Raw genomic sequence first — 25,549 nt, 5'->3', positions numbered from 1 at the left:
ACGATGATTATGCAAGGCAGATAAAAATAATTGTGAGTAGTATTATTTTTGGAAGTAAGTAACGTATGCGTTAAAAATAGACTTATGTCCCATCGATTTACCCAATTATCCAACGCCTTTTTACTATGTGTTTTACGTATAGATAAAATACTGCATCGTTATAAATTTCAAGCTGCTATGGTCAGTTGAGACAGTGAAATACTTCCTGAATAAAGGTTTAAAGCTGATTGTAACGAAAACTCCTCATAGGATACAAATTTACCTCACTCTACAGTCTTGCGTGATCATAAAATGCTAACGAAACAAAAGAAGAAAACTAATAGTTTGGTGACTATATCGCTAAGGTTAACTTGCAGTTGGAGAACGCCCGTATAAATGGTATGAAATATCCTAGAAAAGCATAGAGGCGGTCCGATGCTAGCGGTGACAGCGACGCTGGTTTTCAAACAGCAGGGCCGGGCTTCTGCATCATTCCTATGGCGTGAGGCCTACTGGTCATCAGACAAACCTCAATTGGAGGGCATGAGATTTAAAAAACATGAAGCAGTAGCGGAGTTAACGATGGGCGGATTAGGGCCCTGAGAGCTGAATGTTCGTGTTGGGGTCCCTCGGGCCTTAGTGCAGCTTGTCACTTGCCTTCCCACATACCTCATGAGAACGAAGAGCTACCTAGTGAGGGTGAAGAGCTATCGCGTGAGGACGAAGAGCTTTTAAATGTTGAAAGAGCTACCTCGTGATGGTGAAGAGCTCGAAGCCTGCGAAGAGGACCGTCTTCGCCTACGCGGTGCTTCGTGAGGGCGGTGGGGTACCACGAGAGAGCGAAGAGGTATCTCTTGACCTCCACTAGTTCTCTTTTCATTGCCCTCAGAGTGTAGTCTATTTTTAATGCATACGTTTCTGTAGGCACATTTCGCCTGTAGTTCATTTTTCTAATTTCTTTACTCTAGCTAGCTCAGATAAAGATCTGTTAAAGCTTGACCGATAAAATTGGATGTTCAGCCTCGGAAAGGAAGCAACAACTTTACAATAGAAAAAAGGCAAACTGACAAACATTGTTATTAATCCATGCTAGCCACAATTACCACACCAAACGTAAAAGGGTACGGTCAGTGACCGGAGTGTACCAGTATTGTACCGTATCCTTAAACACAATAATATTTTCTCCTTAAACGATAATAGCTGAGCGTTACAGGGAGCATAAAGACACACGTAGTGACAACATGGCACTTCCAGTAACATCCTTACGGTGTACAGAAAACACCTATAGGATTTAATGGCGCTGTATAATGCAATTATTCACTCCGCTCCCGAAGTGCCACACTCAACTAACCTACAATGCAATGTCCAATTTCTACCCACGAGAGACGATAGTTGCAAGGATCGATTTTGCCCACTATCCCACAGGATAACGGCTACATATTGTACCAAACACCACACAGCAGAGATCCTTAACGAGACAATTTCCGACTGAATAACGCCATTATGGTTTGCCGATGACCGGTTACGATGGGTTCAAATGTAACAGAAATTTGCCCAAACAATACTGTTAAAATTTTCTAACATTCCCTTGCTCGCATTTGTGTGGGAGCTTCTCCCTTTCTAATTCCTGTTCCTTCCTCCGAAAGCATGTTTCCCGTTCAGTCTGGCATTTAAGTTACCACAGGTAAAACAATCGCTTCTTCAAACTGAAATAAATGACTACTTGTAAAAATAAATTAAAAAGCTTTAAATGTTAAGTAAACTGGTTGATTTAGAAGACTTGCTAAACAACTCTCTACACTTTTAAGCTATAGCAGATTAAGGGCAGTAGTGAAAGTCAATAAAGCAGTAGGTAAAATACTAAGCTTAACAGAAAAAGGGGATTAAAAAAAGCACAACGACTTCTAATCATACAGCGCCATGGCGGTTCACTGCGGCCCAGGTTTGGTATACCGTCCGTTGTTTGCAGCGAACCGAGAGGACAGTCGAGAGCGTGGTGTGAAAGCGAAAAAGGATGAACCGGGTGTTAATTAATACATTCTACATTTAGTGAAATTCGTTACATGATTCCAACATAATGCTGTGCAAGTAAATAATTACATACTAAGAGCTAGAGCCATTAGTCAAATACAACTACCGCGGGATAGCAAAACCATGTGTGCAAAAAAATATTGTTGTTTGTTATAAAAGTGATATAGGTTTTTCTTTCTATTTTTTGTCGAGAAAGTACGATTCTTACCTTAGTTTATTAAATCACATAGTCACATTTGAGGAGCATTTGAGAGGATGGAGTTTGTACACTGAGCAAAAGGTACAATACCCACTTACCTACACATTCCCAAGGTAACGCAAGCTGTCCAAAACAATATGTAAATAAAACAAACCGTTAAGAAAGCAAAGTAGTAAAAAGAAATAAGAAAGTATAAGTAATTAAAAAATAATAATGCTAATTAATGGTATCAACACAAAAGAAGTACAAATGGATACAAACATGAAAACTCCGAATGCCAAATTAGAATGCTAGACCGTTAATAGTAAATGGGACGAGAAGCGAAGAAAGAAAAGGAAAGGAACGATATCAGGCACCGGCCCGGTAGTGTAATGGAACTGTAATTCATAACTTGAATGAGTTGATTAATTTTAAGATCGTTAACCACTACTTTACCAGAAAAAAAGTTCTTGCTATAACAAACTTGCTGCTGCCTGCTCTGTGCCAAACAAATGCAAGCTTGAAAGCCAATGTTAATATCAGAGGTTAGCGCAAAACGTAGCAGTGCTTGATGTTTGCGCTAAAATTTCATTGTAGTAATTAAGTAATTAAAATTTAGGAATAAAAACAACCCATCCAAACATAGGAAGGCACCACTTTGGATATCTTTCGTTTGTAAATCCACGTCCTTCCAAGAGCAGCTACCATTAAAAGGTGTTGATTCGTTAAACTTAACTTATAGTACGGACTAAAAGTGACACCGACAAAAGGAGAAGATTGGTGAATACAGTTTCATTACACTGTAGTGCAATGATACCACTTCCTGTAAGCGTGAATTGTATGTTATAATTTTGTTTTCACAGAAATATTTTAGATTTGAGTCAAAATTTTGTTAATTCTACTGGACTAAAGTCATCATGTGGTGAAGCATTTTGTGCCGACCTCAGTGTGGTGTATGTTTTACAGTGTGGTCAATGTTTTACAGCAAAATTTTAAAGGTCTTTAAAGCCTCCAGACCACCCTCATCTATTCACAATTGTTAAAGGAATTCATCCAATTTTTTTATCTAGTTGTTACAGGATACAGTGTCCTGCATATTACTTTTCCTGCTTTTTAAATAATTTAACATGAAAATTGGAATTTTACCAACCCCTGTAAAGTATTTAAACTCTTATGGCTGGTAAACTCTTTGATACTTTTACGTTTTTCTCATTGGTATGATTGTTCTAGACGTGTTTTTTTAGATAATTTTGGATGAGTTACATGAGTTATGGAGGCAGGCTACGTCCGTTTTACGATTCAAATTTGGATTTATTTTGACTTCACTCTTTAATTAAAAACAAGATTCAAATTAACGTGAGCGGCCGTAGCATACGGTTACTCAATTTTAGGACAAAACGATTCTTTTAATAAAAAGAAACCGAAGGTCATTAAAAATATAAGCTTCGCTACAACTAAATAAACCCAAAAATGTACAAATATATTATAAAAAGCAGCAAATAAACAATTAGAGATGCCGCTACAGGAAGTGGTATTAGTGCGCAGTAGTGGTAAGACATTGTTAAACCAGTACATGTACATTAAGCTAACTGATAAGCAAGTTTGATTCGCTTTTAAATCTGCAACATTGTAGCTTGTAAGCCCACTGTAAGCAACACTAGGCATGGTCTAAAGAGAATCATATTTTCGCACCTCTTTCAAAACGTGTCCATCTTGCCACATACACGCTGTTGTGGTCGTTCATTCGCAATATTGTTCAAAAATATCGTTTTCCACATACGCTTTCCTTCTATTTCTATATGCATCACTATAATGTACGTATGTGTACGTAAAAAGAGGGATTAAATTTTAGTTTAATCACACATCTAAGCATCTTCATTCTTACTCTACCATCTACAAATCCTAATCGTGTGTATCTGTGAATGTTTGTAGAAATGAAAGCTGATCAATATGGGCCACACAACACATAAGCCAACCAAAATTCGTAGATTTCGCCACCGTAAGAGTGCGTTGTGAAAATAAAACCACATTCAAATGTTAAACCTTTGTGCTGTGTTTTTTTAAAGTGAATTGAAAGAATTTTCAAGGAAGGTAATAAATAATTTGAAAAATACGTTTTTAAGAATTTCTCAACTATAACACCCAATACAAGAGAAATATTTATATCACATTTTACAATGCATATGTATTGAACACATTGATGGAAAAAGAAATTAGAAACCCCACCTTACCATTTCACTCCTCTCCACCCTCTAACCCATCCATTTTGAAGCGAACCTTACGGCACTCCATCGTTCGCAGATTTACGACGGCAATACTTTGATTTTCCGAAAACGAAGGCACACAAACCAGCCGCACCTTTTGTCCGTTAGCACCCGTCCACAGTTCCGTGCCAAATTCACCCACATTCCCGGCAAAGTATACGTGCGGACACTCACCGATGATGAATGGATCGTGCTGATAGTACGGGTAGCACGGCAAAGTATCCGGCGCTGTCGGTACAATGTGACTCCAGCACAGTGTTGCCCGTAACGCTTCCAGAGGGTTCTCGATCTTGGAGTAACGCATCACATCCAGCACATTCTGTCCGGACGTTCCGATCACGTAACGATCGGCTAGCTCAAAGGCGTACGGATTGGTTACACCCTTGAAGGAGCTGAACGGCACCGAACGTGGAAACAGACAATGGTGCATCGGTTGTTGGGGCAGCATATGATTGGCCGGATCGAACTCACCCGGCATCAGATCGACCGGGACCGATTGGGCAAGGTTGTGTATCAACGAGTCGACGGATTTTACCGCACCAAGAAGAGCATCCGTTTCGTTGCTGACTTTCGATTGGAGATGATTTTTAAGCTTAGCGCTTGCCTTCACCGAATTGCCGGCGATGATGATGCGCACAATGCTGGCCGCTTCCCAATCGTTTCCTCCTTCGACGAGCCCTTCTAGATTACCAAACACCCACTGTTGCAGCAGTTCCAGCGCAGGGGAAAAATCATTTGCAGCGGTCTGAAATCATGTTAATTTTATTTTAATATGAGTATTACGGCTCGTTTCCATATTCTCAGCTCTTCTTGAGCTGATTTTATACAAATTTCTCAAGGCATTTTGTCCTTTTCTTTTTTATTTATACAGGGCATGCTCGGTTGAGAAATCATTATTAATCAATATTAATCTATAATACAAATGCATAACGTATGCATTAAAAAAAGCGACGGTGTCACCTGGTGGTGGGTTTACCAGTCAGTGGTCAAAGTATACTGCTAGTTGACTACATATTTTTTATCTCTACAAGCGCTTTATCTCTTAATTTACAGCAACTAGGACTAGCAACTAGGCAGCAAAAGTTCCTCCTCAATCCGGGCCAGAGAAAAAGTCGGCCATTGTGTCACATTCCCTACGATCGGGAAAAAGGGAAAGCTTATAGAGGGTGGGAGCCTGGAACTGGCCATCCGACCATTTTAAGCTTCCCTGGATCATTTAACAGAAGCTGCGGTTCACATTCAATGAAAAGGAAATGCTCCAGTATTGTGCTATCGCAATTTTTTAGATCAACTTGAAGAAGAATAAACGCATGGTAAAAATCAGAGATGTATTTACGAAATTGGTAACCTTTTGACAGAAAAAAGGTCAACAAATTATGGCTTAAGTGCCGGCAAAGGGCCGTAAGATGACGACTTAAAATTGGATGTTTTTCTTACATTAATTATTTATCAAAGAAAATGCTATTTCATTGATAACAAGTATCTTTTACCGTTTAATTTTACCATGCCTCTAAAAAAAAGTCGTATTTTTAATTCATATTTTATTACAAAGAATTATAAAAATTACCTGATTCAATCCAGACATCAAAACGAGTAATGGAGATGTTTCTAAAGGTTGTAGTTCTTTTTGCGGGCCTCCCTCATAGAAAATAAGATCCTCCACGAAAAATCGTCCGTCGCTTTCTTCATATCCTGTTGGAAAAGTTTTTTTTTAAATAAATATTAGACTTCCTATGACGATGTTATAAATATGTGTTGCGATTAATCGAACAAATGAACCCATTAAACACGCTAACATGTGCTCTTAAATTAAATTGCAAACTGTACAAAGGAAATGAGTGCTTTAAGGTGCATAATACAAAAATAAATGAAGTTCAGATGAAGCTATGCAGATGATAAAACATAATGTAGTTTTTAAAGCCACACAAAACACGAGGAAAACAGTAAAGTTAGCCATCATTTCACTTACTGTCTTGGCCTATTTAGTGGCGGAGCGGTTCAGAGAGACAGAGAGAGAGGGTATTTGTTTCGATTTCAGTTTCGTTCGCATAGAATGAATAGAACAAGAGATTAAAGTTCGATCCGTTGATTCCACAGCATTCAGTCCACCTATCCTCCGAAACGTTTAATTTCCAGAGAGTCTTTGGATCACATCATAACTTACCCATGACGGCACACACCACTCCCGTAACAACGGAATGTACATCTATCTTGCCCACGAGCTTGATACGCTGCAAAGCATCTTCCAGTATCAGTATATCATTGTCGTTCGTGTAGTGCGAGCGGGGTGGTTGAGGAGCCAGTTGATTTTCTTCCGATATTTCCCGCAAAATGCTCGGTTTTAGTTCCTACAAATGTGCGAAGGAAAATATTAATTTCGAATCCTCTTGCTGCAACCCGTTATGCATCCCTACCTGATGCTTAAATAGTGTTCCAATAATAACACACTTCTGGGGACCGTCCTCACGCAGATCGGCCAATCGTTTGATCGGCATTTCGCTGCCCCACTTTTTCTGCACACTATTCTCCAACAGCTTCAACATCTCCTCCAAACGGGACGCATAGATGAAAGCGAACTGTTTGGAGAAATCTTTCTTTGCGAATTGGAAACATTCCGATTTGTAAGTGTACGGCACTTTTAATCGCTCGAAGATACCACCGGCTACAGGTTTGGAAAAGTTTGCGTCCTCCGGAAACAGCATTTTCAGAGACGCGCGTTTGTTCGTTGCACACAGAACTACGCTACGCGAAACACCAAAACAAATCGTCGCCTTTTGCCGCCTACTTGTTGACAGCTTTGACAGTGAAGTGGCAACACAGGGTGGTTTGCCATTGCGCAAAACTAAAAAATGCAATGCAAAATAACCGTTTTTTACGATTTTCTGGGTGAATTCCGGGCCTTACTTCCTTGTTGTGCGCTTTTTTTATGCCTTTAGATAATGTACAATCCAATAACAGTTATTATGAACCTACGTTTGAACATTCATGATATCACAGGAAGCTAATGCAAGTGCGCTCTTTCCCCCCAGTCAGTATCGAGACAGCATCCAACGGAGTAATGTCAATCTGCCGGCTGCAAACTCGCGCATCGTCCATTTTTACCACCTCAATCCGGCTGTTTAGTTCCGCTATTGCAAAAAGCATGGATAAGCACGAAGTCGTTCCCGATGTGGTGCCGGTTGCACCGACCGAAGTGGCCAAGGTAACGTACCCGAGCGGTGCAGTCGTCAGCGAGGGAAACGTACTCACCCCGACCCAGGTTAAGGACGTACCGAAGGTGGAATGGAATGCGGAAAGTGGCGCCATGTATACGCTCTGCATGACCGATCCGGATGCACCGAGTCGCAAGGAGCCGACATTCCGTGAATGGCATCACTGGCTGGTTGGAAACATTCCCGGTGCGGACGTGTCGAAGGGTGAAACACTGTCGGCGTACGTTGGGTCGGGACCGCCGCAGGGAACCGGTCTCCATCGTTACGTGTTTCTGGTGTACAAGCAGGATGGCAAACTAACATTCGATGAGCCCCGGCTGACCAACACGAGCGGGGACAACCGTGGTGGATTCGCTATCCGTAAGTTTGCCGAAAAGTATAAGTTGGGTAATCCGGTTGCCGGGAACTTCTATCAGGCCGAATGGGACGATTATGTGCCGCTGTTGTACAAGCAGTTGGGTGCATAAGCAGGGCTAAATTGGCTTAATTGAAGGGGTAGCAAATGCATTTTCCTGACGTCGTACTGTACCGTATTGCACTTAATGCCTATAGGGAGAGCATTCCCGTTCGACGATAGAAGTTGCAAGAAGCACCGAAGTTGTTGGAAAAGAAAAAGGCAAACAAAAGTAAAAATAAACACCACTGATAAACCTTCTAAACTGTGTTGCAAAGCCTCAACAGCTGTGTCATAATAGGGAGGTACAGGGTTTTTCAGTCCTCTTACAATATAAAATGGATGGTTCCTTGTTCATCAATTGGTCAACCCTGCACATCAGACGAAACGCTGTTTGCGACTCACTCAACTTAAAAATGGTAAGAAATAAGCCGTCAATTCGTATAGCTGGAATGAAGTATTTATTTGCAACGATTCTCATTTGCTAGTAGAACCTTTAAGGGGTGGAAAATGCACATTAAAAATGCATTAAACAATTCTAAAGATCGAGCGAAAAGGAAATACTTTTTGCCAGGTGTGCGCCATCATTGTGTTTAAAGCTTTAGTCCCTGCATGGACCGTGTAAGCGTATCGATGTCCCAAATGACCAGCTGTCCATCCAGCCCGGACGTGCTGACACGCTGCACATTGCCTTTCTCTCCACTGTACACGCAAACGCTCGTGATAGCATTCTGATGAATCGATTCCAAATTGGTGTCCGAATTTTCCGTACGCAAATTACGATCCAACGACTGGAAGATGCGCATTGCCGAAATGCCACTCTGTTCCTTCTTGGTCGATTGATCCAGCTTAGCGGCCAGCACAATCTTACCATCTGCAACGGTGTAAATCAACGGCACACAGCTATGTCCGGCCACCAGGATCGAGTGTGGCGAGATCCACTCGCAGCACAAAAACGGTAAATACTCCGTTTTCTGCTTAATGCCCACATTCCCTCCATTCGCCATACCGATGTTGATCGCACTATCGTGACCTACCCAGCAGATCCGATTGCCATCGGCCGAGAAGCTTACGCTATGCACCCATCCGCCTCCACTGCTCGAGTTTTTAAACTCGGCCAAAATCTGGCCGAGCGGTTTCTTCGGTCCCCAGGCCGTCGGTTCCGGGTGCTGTTCGATGTCCTTGATGAAGGCGGAAAATACGCGCACCTTGTAGTCGGTGGAACCAGCCACCAGCAGCATATTGTTCGGGTGCCAATCGAGCGACGTGACCGTCGAACGGATCGGTTTTTTAATGTGCTTCGATACCCACCAATCGTTCTCGGATTCGAAGTAACACACCGAGATGAGCCGAGCACCCGATCCGACGGCAAACTTGTTCTCGAGCGGTGACCAACGTACACAGGTGGCAGCACGATTGATGCGCAACAGTACCAGGGTTGGTTTCCACTTGCCATCGTCACCCTGCGTCCACACGTAAGCGTTCCGATCGACGGCACAGGTTACGATGCGGTTAGTATTCGGTGCCCAATCGATGCCCATCACGCGCAGATCGTGCTGATTCAGCACATCGGTCAGCTTCCATTCCGATCCTTCGCGCTTGTAGATGTGCACCTCGTTGTTGTTAGGCGAGATGGCGATTTCTGTAAAAGGGAAGACGTTGTCGGATGACTAATCTAATGCGACCCCACACGGAGCGAGCTGAACGACCACCTGCCCAGCGAGTGGCATACTTACGGGAACGATCCTTATTCCACGCATGGCAGGTTATGGGGTTAACCGTACCACCAAACGTATGGCGTTCAGTCATGATGGTTGAGATCGTAGTTTTTATCACCACCAAAATAAGACAATCACAACGAGGAAACGCCCAAATGTGTAGCTGGCGGATCACACGGAACGGCTTGTTTCAGAGAGTGTACTGCGAGAACAAGGAAAAACTGCACAGAGTATGGAACAGATGATAAAATTCGCGGACTCTGGTCCGTCTACACGAATTTTATCCACCAAAACCCGGAGGAACGAACCGGAAGGAAGAATCGCTGCAAACGCACTACACAATCATGGAAATGATTCACAGTGCACACAAAAAAAGCGTACTCGAATGTTTTGACAGGTAAATGCTGTGTGTCTGACACAAGGCTGTCAGTTTCGCAGTGCTGCCAGCTATGGCTCGATCAAGAAAATCATAATCAGCATTTTATTTACCATTGATTGTGGTTCCTTTTCATCCTTTCATCCAAGAGCTAGTCTGTTTTAAAGATTTGGTTACAGAAAAAATGCTGATTTTTTTTTTTTATTAGAGCAAAAGCACTTGAGAGCAGAATTATCGGCGTTTTTTTCTCGTTGGGTCCATCTGTTTTTTTTTTGTTTACTGACAATCAGCTGCCAGCAGCATTGTTGTTCTTTTGTTTGCTGGCACTGGTGTGCTGACAAAGCATAAATCCCTTAAAAATCATCATCAGTGTTTACGTCCACAGGACGCACACGCACACCGCACCTCCCATTTGTGTTGGAATTTTTATGCAATTGTCTAGTTTTTAGTTAATCCTTTCACGGTCCTGTATGTTTTTTGGTTAATGCTCTTCTCCTCTGTGTCTGATAAGATTAGGCGTGAAGCCGATGTTATGTGTTGCCTTCTTTACCTGATGCATTGTTGTGCCTTGCCTAGCAAGTGAAATCATAACGCGAGTGAACTTTGAACCTAGACCACACCAAATTCATTCCATTGAGTTGGTTTGTGAGCTGATCGGACGTTGGACTGTGCTGTATTGTGCCTTAATAGTTGTGCTTGAGGACAAATTCTAGTATTCAAACTACCAAAATCAACTCGTCCCGGGCATCATGTTACGTATTCCGAAAACGCAACGGATTGTCAGCCTAGCCAATGCTACGCGGAATCAATCTACCTCGGCACGGCGAACCACCGGCGATGAGTATCAGTACCTTCAACGTTCGAAGATACCGATGCTTCACTTCCAACCTTCCCTGCCCCGACTGCCGATCCCAGAGCTGGAGAAAACCTGCGCCCGGTATCTGGCCGCACAGCAACCGCTACTTGCACCAGATGCCTTCGACCGTACCAAGCAAGCAGTGCAACAATTTGCCCAAACCGATGGACCAAACCTGCAAGCACTATTGAAGGAATTCGATGCAAAAAACAAACACACCAGCTACATCTCCGAACCGTGGTTCGATATGTACCTGCGGGATCGTATCCCACTGCCACTGAACTACAATCCGCTGCTGATGATGAATCCGGATCCGCGGCCAGAGTATAACGAGCCGGTGCTGCGTACAACCAATTTGGTAATAAGCTCGCTGCGGTTCATGAAATCGTTGCGTGCCAAAACGCTTGAGCCGGAAGTTTTCCACATGAACCCGGCCAAAAGTGATACGGCGATGTTCCGCACGGTTACTTCGCTAATGCCTTCGATAATTTCCACGTACGTGGCATACACATTCAAAGCATTCCCGCTCGATATGAGCCAGTATCAGGGACTGTTTGGTGGAACGCGTATTCCGGAGCTTGGCAAGGATCGAATTTATCGTAACGAATCGTCCCGTCATTTGGTTGTGCTACGTAAAGGCAACATGTATGCGGTGGATGTGCTGGATGCGGAAGGTAAGAATTACTCAGATAGCTGAAACGCGATATAAGACCCCTTGTGAGACGGATTAACCTTCTTTTCAATGACCAAAAATACAACCTTACTTCTATAACCCACCTTCCCCGGGTAAGTCTTTCATTTTGTATGGGGTTTTGCAGTTACCTAAAGAAGTGTCGAATAATACCTCTCAAGGTTTCGTTATGGTTTTCTTCTAAAACAAGCAAATAATTTCTTCTCCCAAGCAAATACGACGATCAAATCAAAATATACAAGCTTTATAAATCGACAAAATACAAACACCCATACAAAATACATGACCATTATTTAATTAACTCATATAAGGCCTTGAAGTCTTTTAAGTCGCTATCGGGAAAACGATTAATTGTAAACTTAAAAAAACGGTTAACATAATTACTCAACAATATTCTAGGTAATATCGAACAACCGGCCACACTGTTTGCACGATTCGAGCGGATTTTCAATGACACGAAACCTCCGGCAGCCGATCCGCTAGGACTGTTGACGACCGAAAACCGTGACACATGGGCAGCGGCTCGATCACATCTTACCCAGCTGGGCAAAAATGCCAAATCAATCGAACTGGTCGATTCGGCACTGTTCTGCCTGTGCCTGGATGAGTCGACGATAAACCCAGACAACCCAATTCCCGCTATTCGCGAGTTTCTGTTCGGTGATGGCACGAACCGATGGTTCGACAAATCATTCTCACTGATCGTCGCAAAGGATGGGACGGCGGGCATCAATTTCGAACATTCCTGGGGTGATGGTGTTGCCGTGCTGCGTTACTTTCAGGAAATTTTCAAAGAAACTACCACGGCACCGTTCGCACAGGTTGGACTGCAGGGATCGGACAACCAGTCGAAGGATGCTATCGTGCCAATCGATTTTACGCTGGACGATCGTGTGCGGGGCGCTATCCGGGCGGCTGAAAATAATCACAACGCGGTCATCGATTCGCTCGACATGAACTACATGAAGTACGAAGGAATTAACAAGAACGTGTGCAAAAAGCAACGCATCAGTCCCGATTCGGTAATGCAGCTCGGTTTTCAGCTGGCCTACTACAAGCAGCACGGCAAGTTTGTAGCCACTTACGAGTCGTGCAGTACGGCCGCTTTTCGGCATGGTCGTACGGAAACGATGCGACCGTGTACGGTCGCTACGAAAACGTTCTGCGAAGAGGTAGAAAAGAAGCGAAAAAGTGCGGCCGAATTGCGCGAAATCATGAACCAATGTTCGACCGTACATGGTCAGCTAACGAAGGAAGCCGCGATGGGGCAAGGGTTCGATCGGCACCTGTTCGGGTTGAAGCATACGGCACAGAAGAATAGTCTTCCGTTGCCGGCACTGTACCAGGATCCTGCCTATGCGGCTATCAATCACAACATACTGTCGACCAGTACGCTTTCATCGCCGGCCCTGTTGGCGGGTGGGTTTGGGCCGGTTGTAAAGGATGGGTATGGTATTGGGTATAATATACAAGATGGTTATTTGGGTAGTGTCGTTACGAGCTACAAACCGCACCGGAATGGGGGCGAATTTGTCGACTGTCTTCGGGCAGCGTACGAAGACATTAGCAAAGTGCTGACCGCGACTGGGCCAGCTTCCAAAGAGAAGTGATTGTAGGCTGTTATCGAATTTAGTAGCTATTGAAGGACTGACAGTGGCAGGGTTTTTGTTAAAAAGTGGCTACGGGAAAGGTGTAATAGTTGCGTAGGGAGAAAGTAATAAAGTAAACTATGTAAATTAAATAAAAATAAAGTAAAAGAGAAATATTATTTCCTACAATCCAATATGAGAATGATTTTTTGTAGTAAGACTTATTCTTAATTATAATGATTTCCTTAACTTGAATTTAAAACATTCCTCAACCGTCCTAAGGCCTCTCCAGACTATTCGAATCGTTGCAAGTTTGGACTATTGTTCTTCTAATTTTCCAATTGTAAGGCCGAGGGCCACGATCATCAAATCAAAATGCCGGTTTTCATGAGTGTTTTTGAAAAATTCTCGCTTTGAAATGGCTGAACCTAGCGCATAAACAAGCTACAAGCGCCGGTGCACTGACCTTTTGCACTGATCTATTGACAAAAATGGTTTTATCAAAGTGATTTGATTAAAAGACAAAATCACTCGTTCCGCGATGCACAGAAATGACTCCGGAGTCAGCATCGATTTCGATTTTTAATCCAAAGTTAATTTCCCAGTAGACTCCGGAGTAATCGTCAGTTGATTCTGCAGTGCATTCCGGAGTTAATATCGGAGATTACTCCGGGAATTCCGGTTGTTACATGTTCCCATCACTAGTTGCTAAACGAGCATCTGATGTATCCTCCATGAAAAGTTAACACCAAACTAGATTGAAAAGCATGTTTTATAGCCGAGAAACATACGTTTTTAATGTTAGTTCTACAATTAAGATTACTTAAAAAATAAATAATATTATACATAGCAAAAACAATCGTTCGGAAAGCCGCCATCAGCCTCGGCCAATTAAATTTCTCTATTGCTTTACAACGGATGTATTTGTTTGTTTTTTTTATCGTACGCAGATTAGTATATATTATACTATATATACTGTATATTCTCTTTCGGTAATGATTTCACATAACAAATAAATGGATTAATTTATCACCCTTCTTACGCTCGTACGCTTGCTAACTTGCTCGGTCTCGATCACAGAGTATATGTTACAACATGCCTACCATTCCTTTCCTGTCCTTGTTTTTTTTTTTTTTTTTTGTTAGGTTTACTATTGCTGGACTGGACCACACCGTTAAACATATCTATCGTAGCTCGCGTGTCGAGGTTGTGAAATGCCAAAAATGTAACATAATTTAGTGGCCAAAACCAAATGGGGAAACGAACATAGTACGTCCGTCCCTCCTCTTTGCTTTGCTGCTGTTGCAAGCATTTTGCCATTTGATTTGATTTTTAATCGAACATCCGATTGCACTCGAGATACAGCTTTCTCATGGTCGCGCTACATGAAATCTCTCATTCACCTACACCACACCCATCCCACATGTATACAAAGCGATTTACTAGTTTTAATCTGTTTCTTTTTTATCTATCCCTTTTTAGTCACTCTTTTGTTCTGTTTTTTTTTGTTGTAGTGCTTTTTTTGCATCATTACTTGATACTTTACTGGTTAAATAGTGTTACTTACGTTCTGTGTAGATTTTCGACTTTTTTGTGTCTTTTCACCCTCAGTATTGCGTGTGTGTCACACCTTTTTTATGTGAAAAAAATCTAACATGCTACCTTTAACGCCAACCGTTTGCTTTCAAGTGGTGAAAAGATGGATTACTCCTAAGCAAAGCGCAACTAGTGGTTGTATTAGTTCAGAATTTAATTCAAGCAACTAGTTTACTATTTACAAGGATACACACCACGCTCCTATCATATTGCAGTAAGGTGCCAAGTATCTCCCTTCTTTCTAGGTGTAGCTTCATTCCAGTGCGAGAGTTGTGTGACGGTCATGAACGTAAAAAAATCGATTCTAAAATACAACAACGATAAAATTATGAACATAATACAATATCTCAATTTTGGAAAGTGTCTCTCTTACGGATCTTACTTGCATTCGATCTTCATTTTCTTTGGATTCAAAAAATTTTCATATAAGAATTTCTACACATGCTCTTCATCTTGGAATATTCGTGCTCCGGTGTCGCTTTCTACAAAAAAGTCTAACAAAAAAGTGCACTAAGTGCGACGACTTCTTTGCATACGCGCTTCCCTCTCACATATGCACTTGGGCTACAATATACGATTTTTCGTCCAGGAGGAATCGTTTCTGCCGCTACCAACTGTCCGACCGGAAGCGGCAACCCGATTAGCCGAAAAGTATGTACCGACCGGATAGAAGGCCGAAGATGATGCAGAAGAAGAGGACGTTGGTCGGCGTGCGAAGGAAGGAACGAAGGATGTAAAACGCGGTACTGTTGTTCTACCGCCATCACTATTACTAGAGGTAGTGGTAATGATATTTTTGATACTGCTGCTACTACTACTATTACTACTACTACTACTACTATTGTTGCCTCTATAGTTACTGCGCACTCCTACCGGATGTCCCGCCGATCTGGAGGAGTTGCCAATTGCGAACGCACCTAAAACACCTCCAGATGCAGTACGCCTTTGATACACCGGCCTCTGACTACGCTGACGCTCCGGTGAGGACGGGAAGGAACGAACGCCATTCTGGTTGCTGAGCGCTATCGCACGCCAACGATGACACTGGCAGACACCGGTGGTAGATGATAGGGAGTAACGCATTGCTTGTGGCTGGTGGTTGGATGTGGAATAGGAGCGCTGGTACAGCATTGGATGGTGCTGTTGATGCAACCGGCTGTAGCTGTCGCTGTTGGTAGTCATAGTAGTAATACGAGAGATTGAGCTGTGCCGCCGATACTAGGTAGCTGCCATGGGAACAGTGTTGGACGCATTTGCGTTGGACGCACCGCTTCCAGCAGTGGCACTCGAGATTCCAAATACTGGGCTGATGCGTAGAAACACACGACGCAATACTGTTCGCAGTTCCGGCTTCAAATCTACACATGTCAGATCGCACAGGAACACGTAGTAGCTGCCAATGTGGGCCGCAAACTGAACAGAGACAAAAAGTGGATTGGAAAAGACAATATATTTTTGCAATTAGGTAGAGCAAATAATCGTTAGGATAGTAGATAGCGTTTAAATACAGAAAAGGATAGATATTGAGGTAATCGTTGGAATGTTGCCACGAGTGTTATTTCGTTTCAAAATCGACGTCGGTAGAAGTTTACGATAGGAGTGTCGTGAATATAGAGTTCTTTAAAATAGACAGCTTCATGCTGATGCCACAAAATTGGCTACAAATGACAACAGTTCCTCCATTCAATTAAAATATGACCGAATTTAATCGAAGATTCGTTGAATCAATTAATAATTAAAAGGAGCTTCATAGTAAAGATGTAACTCACCCTGGCATCCGACATTTTCAGCAACCGCGTCATCACTAGCAACAGCAACGATGTCCACGCATCCCGATGCGGTTCACTCGGTAGCGAAAGGAAGTAATCCAACGCCTCCGTACACACACCGATCAATCGCTGCTCAATATCCTGCCAATCCCTCCGCCGGTTCTCATCACTGTACATCTTGAACAGTATTCGCAGCACACACGCAAGCGATTGCGTTTCCTGCTTCAACAGATTTGGCTTTAGTGAACCCTTAAACCCAGCCTTCCACAGCACCGTACGCTGATCGTTGTTCGAGTTGAACTGTTTCGCAAACCGGTGACTTTGCAGCAAACACTCCACCAGCTGCAGCAGATGAGGTGTGTTCAGATAGCTGTACATGCCCTGCTCCTCCCGCTGACACTCCTCCCCGGAAAGGGACGAGGGGTAGGAGGCTGCGTGTTGATTAATGGCGCTCAGTTCCGCCGTTGCTTGGGCGAGCGTTTCCGCATCTTCCTTGCGTGAAGTCGCCGGGAAGAATACGATATTGTCGATCGTCTGTATCAGCTCTAGCTGTACGACACATTTTATCAGCAGGTTGGAGAACAGTACCGATGTGTTTGCGGCACCACCGGATGACGATAGGTTTGTGACGGTACTTTGATCACCCACCGTATGTGGGTCCGGTCCGTGCATTGAATGTTGTGATCCGGAGCGCTTTAGAATGCCGTGCCGTGGTACATCTCCATTTTCGTGAACTCGGGGAGTGTTTGCACCGCTGACCACGATCGATTGTGGCAATGGATCCGGTTTCCACGTTAGTAGCTCATTTGGCAGAGTACTATTGAAGATGTCCAGCATACACTGGCAGGTTTTGCTCCACGTGTCTTCACTAAATTTGAGCCCATTCGAGATGACCAAATTCTCGAGACAATTTGTTCCGGATCGGGCCAGCTGTTCATTGTTCTGTTGGACACACCAGTGCAGCTGACAGTATAGGTCCGCCAGCAGCATCGGCCCGAGTACGTCGAAATATTGCGTAAATACGTCAATAATGGCGTACAGTGCGTGATTGCACGTTGTTGTCATCCATTCCGCTTTTTCCGTTTGATGTTCCGGTAGCTTCATGTTGTCGAAAATGCGGAACAGTACATTGAACAGATCACGCCACCAATTCGCCCGGAAAGCATCACCGTGCGTTTTGACGATCTCGAACAGCACGGTCAGTCCACGTGTCCGTACATCCAGCTTACAACGGTTTACCACACAGGAGAGGGAGAATAGCATCGGGAACCAGCCACGCACCCAAACACGATCCTCCTCCGGCACTGACACATCGTTCTCCATGCCCGCATGCTCGGCAAACAGGTTGGGTGCATCGTTCACACAAATTGCACATGTCCGGACGAGCCGGATCGCTTCCATGCTTGTGTCCGGAAACCGGGCATTGCACGCAAACTCCGACAGGCACTTGACCGCGTCCTGGAACGAATCGATCATGATATGGAACTGACTCTGGTACAGATCGTTAATGATCTTGCGCGTTGTTTGGAACGCTAGCTCCACGATGCCCTCGTCATGATCGCCCGCCGCTAGGTGAAACACAGAGAAGATATTTTTCCAGCCCGATTTGATATTGTGTGCCTGGGAGTTTACCATCTGCGCTACGCACCGCACGACCATATCGCGAATCGCGGGCGAATTGTTTTTCTTCATGATGTGTTCAAATGGCCGAAGGAAATCCTTCTGGAAGCGGAAATTGGTAAATTCACCCTTTTCGATAAACTTCATCGACAGTTGGCGAAGTGAGTCCAGGGCAAAGAACGCTATCTCTTCGTTCGTATTGCAACCGACGGCATTGAAATGTTCGCCCAAAATTTGCCAGATACGTGACCACTGCAACCTAATACGGCCCATATTGTAGTACGAAATCTCGACAATCTTTTGCAGCGAAAACATCCGCGGCTGTGGGCGCATCAACTCGTCCAGCGATACCTGACAGAGTGCTTTTACAAAGTCCACGATCGCATCACCATCCAGCCGTATCGAACCGGTAAAGATACGATCAACCGCGACGACAATGCTTTGCGAACTCGTTTCTCCAATATGTTCCTTTGCGCTTGGATCCAGCGTATCCCGATGTGATGCCGGACCGGACAGGAATTCAGGCCTCACACCGGTACCGATCAATTGTGCCAACTCCAGATGGGAAATACATTTCACAATATCCAACCAGCTCGACCCAAGATAGTTCCCGTCCGTATGTGCCACCATGATAAGTGTTTTGATCGTATCAATGTTTTTCGCTTTCATCTCGTTAATCGGCGAATTAGCCGTCAGCAGCGTAAATCGAGCCAACGCTTGTACGTACGCATCACGCTCGAGGCTCATGTGAAAGATGCACGCAATACGAACCGCACACCGAATCCCATCCAAACACAGGGACGCAATTTCCGGATCATCACAATCCTGCAGCCCAACGGAAAATGCTGCCAGAAAGGAGGTCCACGCCATCTTAAACATCGGTCTCACGTGCTCGAGATGTTTTGCCGAGGTAAATGACGCCTTCACGTGCGACACAGACTCCATCAGATTTTTGGCCGTCGTCGACAAAGCTTCCATCTCCAAGTTCCACAACAACTTGCGCTTCTTCTCGTTCACAATGATCTGCTTGCCGGCCGGTTTGTTCGCCACGGTGTTTTTCATCTTAATCTCGTGGCCCGCTATTTCGTCGTAGATCTGCGACAGATACTCCTCCGGCAGATCCTTATTATCGCTGATACCTCGGTTCATCTTGATGTACTGCTCTTTCGTCATCTTGTGTTTCACTTGCGGTGAATGCAGATCCGTCGTCAGCATTATCACAGAGAACGCTAGCACATAAACTGTGTCGGCACTGGCAAACAGCGTATTGTTCGGATTGCAGTCACAGTAACGTGAAGCAAACTTCTCCATCAGTCGGTCAATTTTTTGTGCCTCTCCGGGCAATCGGAAACCTTCGAGGAAGTAACGCAACGCAGCCACAATGTCCAGCTCGGTAAAGTTCATCGCATCGATGTACGCGCACATCACCGTTTTGCTCTGCTCGTCATTTTCTCCCAGATAGTCACCGATTTGCGTTTTGTCCAACCGTTCATCCTCGTGCAGCCAACGGGCGACATCCTCCACCGTTGTACCGAGCAGTCCCCGTTCCTGCAGGAACACAATACCTTTCTTCGGTTTCCGATTAAACATGTCGATACCAGTCTCCATGACCTCTTTCCGTTGCTTGCGCTCTTCCAGTTCCTCGGGCAAATCGAGTACTTCCCGATTACCTCCGGAAGTGTTCGTACTACCGAGGGAATTAATGCTAACACTCGATCCACCATGTGATTTCATCGAAATTTCGTGCACAGTATCATCTACCGGTGATCCGACGCTTACATTCAACGAACTGCTCTTCCGCTCCACAACCGCCGTACCTCCAGCGGACGGTGGATCTCCCAGCGTGGTTTGTGAGTTGGGATTCACGTACAGATCCTTACTCCACTCGACCATACACTTCAGGATCGACACCAAACATTCCAACCCCCGAATTCGCATCGATTTCTCCTGATTGACCGATGTTCCGAGTTCCAGCGCTTGCCGACCCTGGCCAATTTTCGACAAATCGTTCACCAACCGTTCGAACAAATTAGCGGCAGAAAAATCGCAATCATAGTTCACGTAAATGTCTACCACACTTTGCGCATCGGCACAGATACGAGTGAGCGCCTGAATGACCATCCACTTGTGCTCGAACGAGGAGCTGGGTGCTTCAAGAATGTTAAGGAAAATTTCCTTAAAAAATACCTCAATTTGCTTTTTGAGATGAATTTTAAAGTTCGACAACAGTGCGACAAAGATCGAGAGTGACAGCTCAAACACTTCCGGCACGGCACTGCCGCCATTTTTCGAGAGCGCAACACACAGATACTGCTTGATCGCCATGATGAACATTTCGTTCGAACGAAATACCGGTCCGGCATTTTGCAGGATCGATAGGAGCAGATGGAGGGAAAGAATTTTCGATCGCAGCTCGTGCGATTTCGGATCCGGATGACCTTCTGGCAGGGGTTTCATGGATAGTTTGCACAGTGCACGAAACACCAGGAACGCGTCCTTCTGCAGGATGTGAGTAAACTTGGCCGTTACAATACTATCGTTTTCGCTCGTCACTTCCATACTTTCCTGCGATGGTATGCGTGCGATCGATGTCGTATCGGTACCACCGATCGATATACCGCCGATACTAGCCGTTTCACTCGTTTCGTTCATGTTTCCTACCGGTTCGGTTGTACCGGCCACCTCACCCCCACCCGCCGCAACACTGGAAGCTGCCTGTGCTATCACATTATCGACAATTTCTTCCACGATCGCTCGGATCGTATCGTAGTCCGGATGTTTCTCGTCGATCGGTTTCGGTTGCGTTGGAGATTCATCCGCCGTGCTGCTGTTTCCCGCTTGCAGCGCAGCGTTTGCACTCGCAGCCGTTACAGCAATTGCTTCGAATGCTTGATTTTCCATGCGCGTGAAAATCACATTCAGCATCTGTGTGAGGGTCGCGCGAGCCGTCGTTTGGTTGATAAGGTTTTTGCTAGACAGATAAATGTCGTAACAGGTGCGCACACCCTGCAGCACCGTGCCTTCGTGCACCTCGACGTGCTGGGACGTGACAACCGTCAGCAGTGCCTTAATGATCTGCAACTGCACACCTTCGTCCGTCTGTGGGCCCATAAAGCAATTGCAGATCGTGGTGACGATACGATCGATCAGGAATTTGCCCGGATTGGACGAATCAGGAATGTTGCCAGTTAGGTGACCGTACGCGATCAGCTTCTGCAAGCAATCGAGTGCCGTCACGACGATGCGCGGTGTGCGGCTTTGGCAGGCAAGTTCAAACGGTAGGAAGTACTTTTCCGCATTGATAATGTTGCCGGAATCGTTCTTCGGCAACGGTAACGCGGCCGATGGTACCGGTGTTTCGCCATTGGTTTCGGTGTGTCCTGCCTGTTTCAGCTCTTCCTTGATGTCCTCTAAAATTATAGATAGAAATAAGACGATAAATTAACGCATTGAACACAAACACATATTGATATAGGGAAAAAAAGAAATCCCGCGAGACCTTTCGCAGCAAAACCCCAATAATCTTCTATTCGTTTGAATACATTGAGAAAAACTTCATCCATCCCTTTTTACAAGGCAGTGGGAAAATCAAATCGTCGATCCACTATCAGTGACGATTGAGTGATGACTAAAATACGGCCACTTATCATTTCAACGCGTAAATCGAGCGTACAAAAAAAAAGCTCTACAGTATCTGTACAGAGTGGCATCGTCGAATTGATACACTTCTTCGGGTGCACCTGTTTACTATTTATTGTACAAAACGTACACTGAGTTCAGTTCACTAGTAACAAGTCAGTTCAGTAGTCGCGAACAAGTAAAAATTATGCATTTGCAAGATTAGACAAACATTCAGATTAGGCAGAAACTGTCTCATCTCAATTTAAGTCGATTATTCGTCTACCGGACCATCAAGTGATACCAAGGCCACTTGAAACCATACGCTAAGAAACTTTTTGGCAACGACAGCTGTTGCTTCCAACAGGATTCAGCTCCAGCCCATAAGGCTTCGATTGTTCGGGAGTGGAGCATTTGCCATGTTTCTTCAGCGCATCGGAATGACCTGCTTCGCCTCGAGATTTGAACCCGTTGGACTTAAACACATTTGAATTTGAACGAATGGAACGAAATGCCGGATGAAGTTACGATTTCCAAAAGCGTCTTTAGAAGGTCTCAATTTTATTACATAAACAAAGTGTATCACTTCTACGATGCCACCCTGTACTGGTAGAATATTGTATCGGTTGGTGCTTATTGTCGACACGAGGAGGCTTCCCTGCGTCGTATGTTGTAGCGGTTTGTGGAGTGCCTTTAGTGTAACCACTTCTCCCAGTTGCACAATGCGGCGGGGCGTTATCTTCGCTTAAATAAAACCCTTCGTCACCTGCATGTGAAGAGTTTAACAATGTTTGTCACCTAGGGAAGCAGCTAATGGTACGCGGGTGCTCTTTGCAGGTATTGGTAGTATTTACTAACCACCCCCCAACGAGGATTGCCATATTTGTATCAGTATTTTGTCTCAGGTATATTAATAAATGCATCACTGGCGATACATAATGCAGATCTTACACCTAGTTCTACAGACTTGTAAGCTAATTTAGTACATACTAATGCTAATGATGAAGTTGTAAACATATTTCTTTAACGCCTCGTGAAATTATTCTACTAAAAGACGATCTCTTCATGTACTTCTCATCCTACTCGTCTTTCTTGGTCCAATCTCATCTGATCTGTTTTGTTTCTCCTTTCTTAAGATTTGTGTATCTTTCGTTTTAAAGTTATTCCTTCAGTTTGTGTATGTCTTTTCCTTAAGTTCGTTGCCTTGATCAAAAAGTTCTCGTCAGTCCTTTTGTGTCGCAAGCTAGCATTGGGTTAGGTTAAACCCTAGATGATAAAGGGACGAATAAAGTAATAATAATAATAATAGTTTGCCCACGATCAGGAAAATAAAAAAGTAGGAAATGCCTTGATAAAATTGTATAAAATCAGCTCAAGAAAAGCTGAGAATACGACCCCGACCCGTAAAACTTAAACTAATGGGGTGATGGGGTGTGTAAGATCGGAATCGCTAGGAACGACTAGATCACCGGATTATCAGGTTGCTTAATATTTTGGTATTATCAAATATATCAGGATATTATATAAAAATTTTCCACACAATCCGCAAAATTATAATTTAACCATATTTTTACCATATGGCCAACCCTGTTGTCCACCACAGGACAACATGTTTAATTCGTTATTGCTTCGAATATAGTCCAGTAATGGTTATACAGAATTAAAAAAGCAAAATATGTTTCAAAGTGATGTGATTTATTTGAAACATATGTTGGAAATAAACGTTTCTTCCAAAACTAACGAGCATATGATGGAGTGGATTTACCAAATTAGACTTAAAGCTATGAATGGAATTCTAGAATGAACAGAACAACAGAAAACAACAGAAAAAAAGGAAAAAATAATGATAAATGTACACTGCAAACCGATTCATCTGACAAATTTAAAAGGAAGCATAAATTTAAGACAAAATTTTATGAGGAAATGTAACAAAAAATTATATACGATTGAAGAGTCAAATAGAACTGAAATTTATGTTAAAAACGAATCATTGCGCTACACTACTACATCTTAATTAGTTAACTCATCAAATCTATTCAACCCGTTCTTTTGCGCAGAGGACAGTCGAGGCGACAATTACGACCCTTGTGTTACACATGTGGTTCGAGGTACAACCGAGCCACCTCGATACGTACGCCACAAAAGCGTTGGTTGGGAGCTCCTTTCAAGTGGGTTACTTAAGTGTTATTGATTTTTTCTCATTTTACACATTTGTTCCATTTCCTTTCTTCTTGCTGTACGCTTTCTTTTAGCACTAACTAACGTACGTACGCGCGTTGGACGTTGGGCAAGGAGAACGCACTCCAAATAAGTGACCTTCGGTTGTACGATTGCTTCACAGCATCGTGAGCTGCTATCCTGTCGGCGGTGAATGGCCGAAAAGGAAGCAATGGAAATGGGAACTTCATAATTGGGACAGTAATATGACAAAAAAACCCATCAGCCCGCGACAGATAATCAATAATAAACTCCCAAAAGCGGTCGAAAGAACTCTTCTATCGTATGAAACACGCACGCAACCAGAAGGAATCAGCCTCTCTCTTATCAATATGGTACTCGGAACGCATTCGGAGCGAATTAACGTTGTACGAGGTACAGATTGAGGGAATATTAATCATCAGCGAGGTAAAAAGCTTGCTTACCAAGTGCCACATCGCAGGCACGCTTTAGCTGTAGATGATGGGACCGTTTGATGTCTTTATCGCTAAGGATCTTTTCGAGCGCTCGTAGGATAAACATTTCTTTCGTTTTTGTCGTTGCCGTTGTTGCTCCGCTAATGTTGCTATTGCTGGTTGTCGATCCGCTGGTTCCTTTTGTCGTATTGCTGCTAATGCTTCCGCCTCTGCTTATATTGCTCGTTTTTCCTACGCTGCCGGTCACAGTTTGCATAGTTTTCTCCGTTTGTTGTTCGATTAGGTCCTCGCACTCGCACACCGAAAACTTCAATGCACCCAACAAACTGAGTGCATCAACTCCACCGGATGCAACTGTGTGCCGTTTTTCTTCTTGTCTTTGATGAGACTTTCCACAAAAGCCGGATGCAGGTATTGCGTTTACGCGTCTAACCTTCACACAATCGCTTTCATTATCCGTTGCATTTTCGGTGATAGATTTTTCGGATATCAGTATTCGTCCTAGCAAGTGACAAATGGTAACCGGAAACGTATCACACCGTTCGGAACCATTATTGTAGCTTGAAAGTGTTTGATTACATCGCTTTTAATGCACGATCCGAAGGAATGGCCGTTCCAAAGCAAAGCGTATCGGAACGTTGGACGGAGATGGTTCTCGGCGAATGGCCACACTGAATAGGTAATCCGAAACCGAAATCAGGGCCTGCAAATTCGGGCTCGGGTTTGCAACGGGAGAATATGGGAGTGACCGAGTGCACAATTCAACACGTCTGCATGCTTGTGTGCTGTGTACGACGAAACTTTCACAAACTTTGTACAAATGTTTTGCTACCAAAATGGGGCCAAACGCTAAATTATCAGCACACTTAATCACAACACTCTCGCATGCGCTTTTAACACGTAGTATTTATACGATAAAGTACACGAATGATACAATAATTTCGAGACAATTTATCCTGGTCTCGCACACTCGCATTCGATTACGGTGGCAATTTTTCACAAACTTTTTTCTCATTATTTTTTGA

The 25,549-nt window shown here is 43.9% G+C and overlaps 6 protein-coding genes across 7 annotated transcripts in view; 3 read left to right on the top strand and 3 right to left on the bottom strand.

Moving 5' to 3' along the window:
• LOC126564400 (pre-mRNA-processing factor 17) overlaps positions 1-25,549 on the top strand; it is a 375,930-nt gene that overhangs the window by 346,274 nt on the left and 4,107 nt on the right. The gene's annotated exons all lie outside the window — the stretch shown is intronic.
• Positions 4,424-7,154, bottom strand: LOC126564670 (DNA polymerase delta subunit 2). The gene is made up of 4 exons (XM_050221757.1): positions 6,867-7,154; positions 6,617-6,800; positions 6,020-6,144; positions 4,424-5,197 (listed from the first exon to the last, which is right to left on the bottom strand). The coding sequence occupies exons 1-4, from the start codon at positions 7,152-7,154 to the stop codon at positions 4,424-4,426; spliced, it is 1,371 nt and encodes a 456-aa protein (XP_050077714.1).
• Positions 7,477-8,131, top strand: LOC126565414 (protein D2-like). Its single transcript, XM_050222589.1, has one exon. It carries the CDS (start codon positions 7,511-7,513, stop codon positions 8,129-8,131), a length of 621 nt encoding a protein of 206 aa, XP_050078546.1. The 5' UTR covers positions 7,477-7,510.
• LOC126564879 (actin-related protein 2/3 complex subunit 1A-B) lies at positions 8,616-9,870 on the bottom strand. Its single transcript, XM_050222001.1, has 2 exons — positions 9,795-9,870; positions 8,616-9,700 (listed from the first exon to the last, which is right to left on the bottom strand). The coding sequence occupies exons 1-2, from the start codon at positions 9,865-9,867 to the stop codon at positions 8,652-8,654; spliced, it is 1,122 nt and encodes a 373-aa protein (XP_050077958.1). The 5' UTR covers positions 9,868-9,870; the 3' UTR covers positions 8,616-8,651.
• Positions 10,899-25,549, top strand: part of LOC126564268 (carnitine O-palmitoyltransferase 2, mitochondrial) — a 141,739-nt gene continuing 127,088 nt past the window's right edge. The window contains exons 1-2 of one of the 2 annotated variants that reach the window (XM_050221269.1): positions 10,899-11,682; positions 12,099-13,305. In XM_050221269.1, coding sequence (XP_050077226.1) covers positions 10,902-11,682; positions 12,099-13,305 — 1,988 coding nt within the window. In that variant the 5' untranslated portion in view covers positions 10,899-10,901. Of the gene's footprint in view, positions 11,683-12,098; positions 13,310-25,549 lie in introns of those variants that run through there. The other variant, XM_050221270.1, reaches the window with a different exon arrangement.
• On the bottom strand, positions 16,060-24,814 carry LOC126563770 (brefeldin A-inhibited guanine nucleotide-exchange protein 1). Its single transcript, XM_050220497.1, has 3 exons — positions 24,534-24,814; positions 16,654-21,683; positions 16,060-16,297 (listed from the first exon to the last, which is right to left on the bottom strand). Exons 1-3 carry the CDS (start codon positions 24,778-24,780, stop codon positions 16,103-16,105), a joined length of 5,472 nt encoding a protein of 1,823 aa, XP_050076454.1. The 5' UTR covers positions 24,781-24,814; the 3' UTR covers positions 16,060-16,102.

The sequence above is a fragment of the Anopheles maculipalpis genome, chromosome 3RL (genome assembly GCF_943734695.1).
Source record: "Anopheles maculipalpis chromosome 3RL, idAnoMacuDA_375_x, whole genome shotgun sequence".
Classification (NCBI taxonomy): Eukaryota; Metazoa; Arthropoda; class Insecta; order Diptera; family Culicidae; genus Anopheles; species Anopheles maculipalpis.
This window is presented reverse-complemented; position numbering and strand designations above follow the sequence as displayed.

What these genes read in the sequence shown, in the direction of transcription:
- LOC126564670 (XM_050221757.1), bottom strand. Translation starts at nt 7,154, where the DNA reads ATGCTGTTTCCGGAGGACGCAAACTTTTCCAAACCTGTAGCCGGTGGT. An exon ending in GAACACTATTTAAGCATCAG is followed by an intron (nt 6,801 to 6,866) that starts GTAGGGATGCAT and finishes GCACATTTGTAG; the next exon opens with GAACTAAAACCGAGCATTTT. An exon ending in TGATGTCTGGATTGAATCAG is followed by an intron (nt 5,198 to 6,019) that starts GTAATTTTTATA and finishes ACATGATTTCAG; the next exon opens with ACCGCTGCAAATGATTTTTC.
- LOC126565414 (XM_050222589.1), top strand. Translation starts at nt 7,511, where the DNA reads ATGTCAATCTGCCGGCTGCAAACTCGCGCATCGTCCATTTTTACCACC.
- LOC126563770 (XM_050220497.1), bottom strand. Translation starts at nt 24,780, where the DNA reads ATGCAAACTGTGACCGGCAGCGTAGGAAAAACGAGCAATATAAGCAGA. An exon ending in TGCCTGCGATGTGGCACTTG is followed by an intron (nt 21,684 to 24,533) that starts GTAAGCAAGCTT and finishes CTATAATTTTAG; the next exon opens with AGGACATCAAGGAAGAGCTG. An exon ending in TGAAAATGTCGGATGCCAGG is followed by an intron (nt 16,298 to 16,653) that starts GTGAGTTACATC and finishes GTCTCTGTTCAG; the next exon opens with TTTGCGGCCCACATTGGCAG.
- LOC126564879 (XM_050222001.1), bottom strand. Translation starts at nt 9,867, where the DNA reads ATGACTGAACGCCATACGTTTGGTGGTACGGTTAACCCCATAACCTGC. An exon ending in GTGGAATAAGGATCGTTCCC is followed by an intron (nt 9,701 to 9,794) that starts GTAAGTATGCCA and finishes TCCCTTTTACAG; the next exon opens with AAATCGCCATCTCGCCTAAC.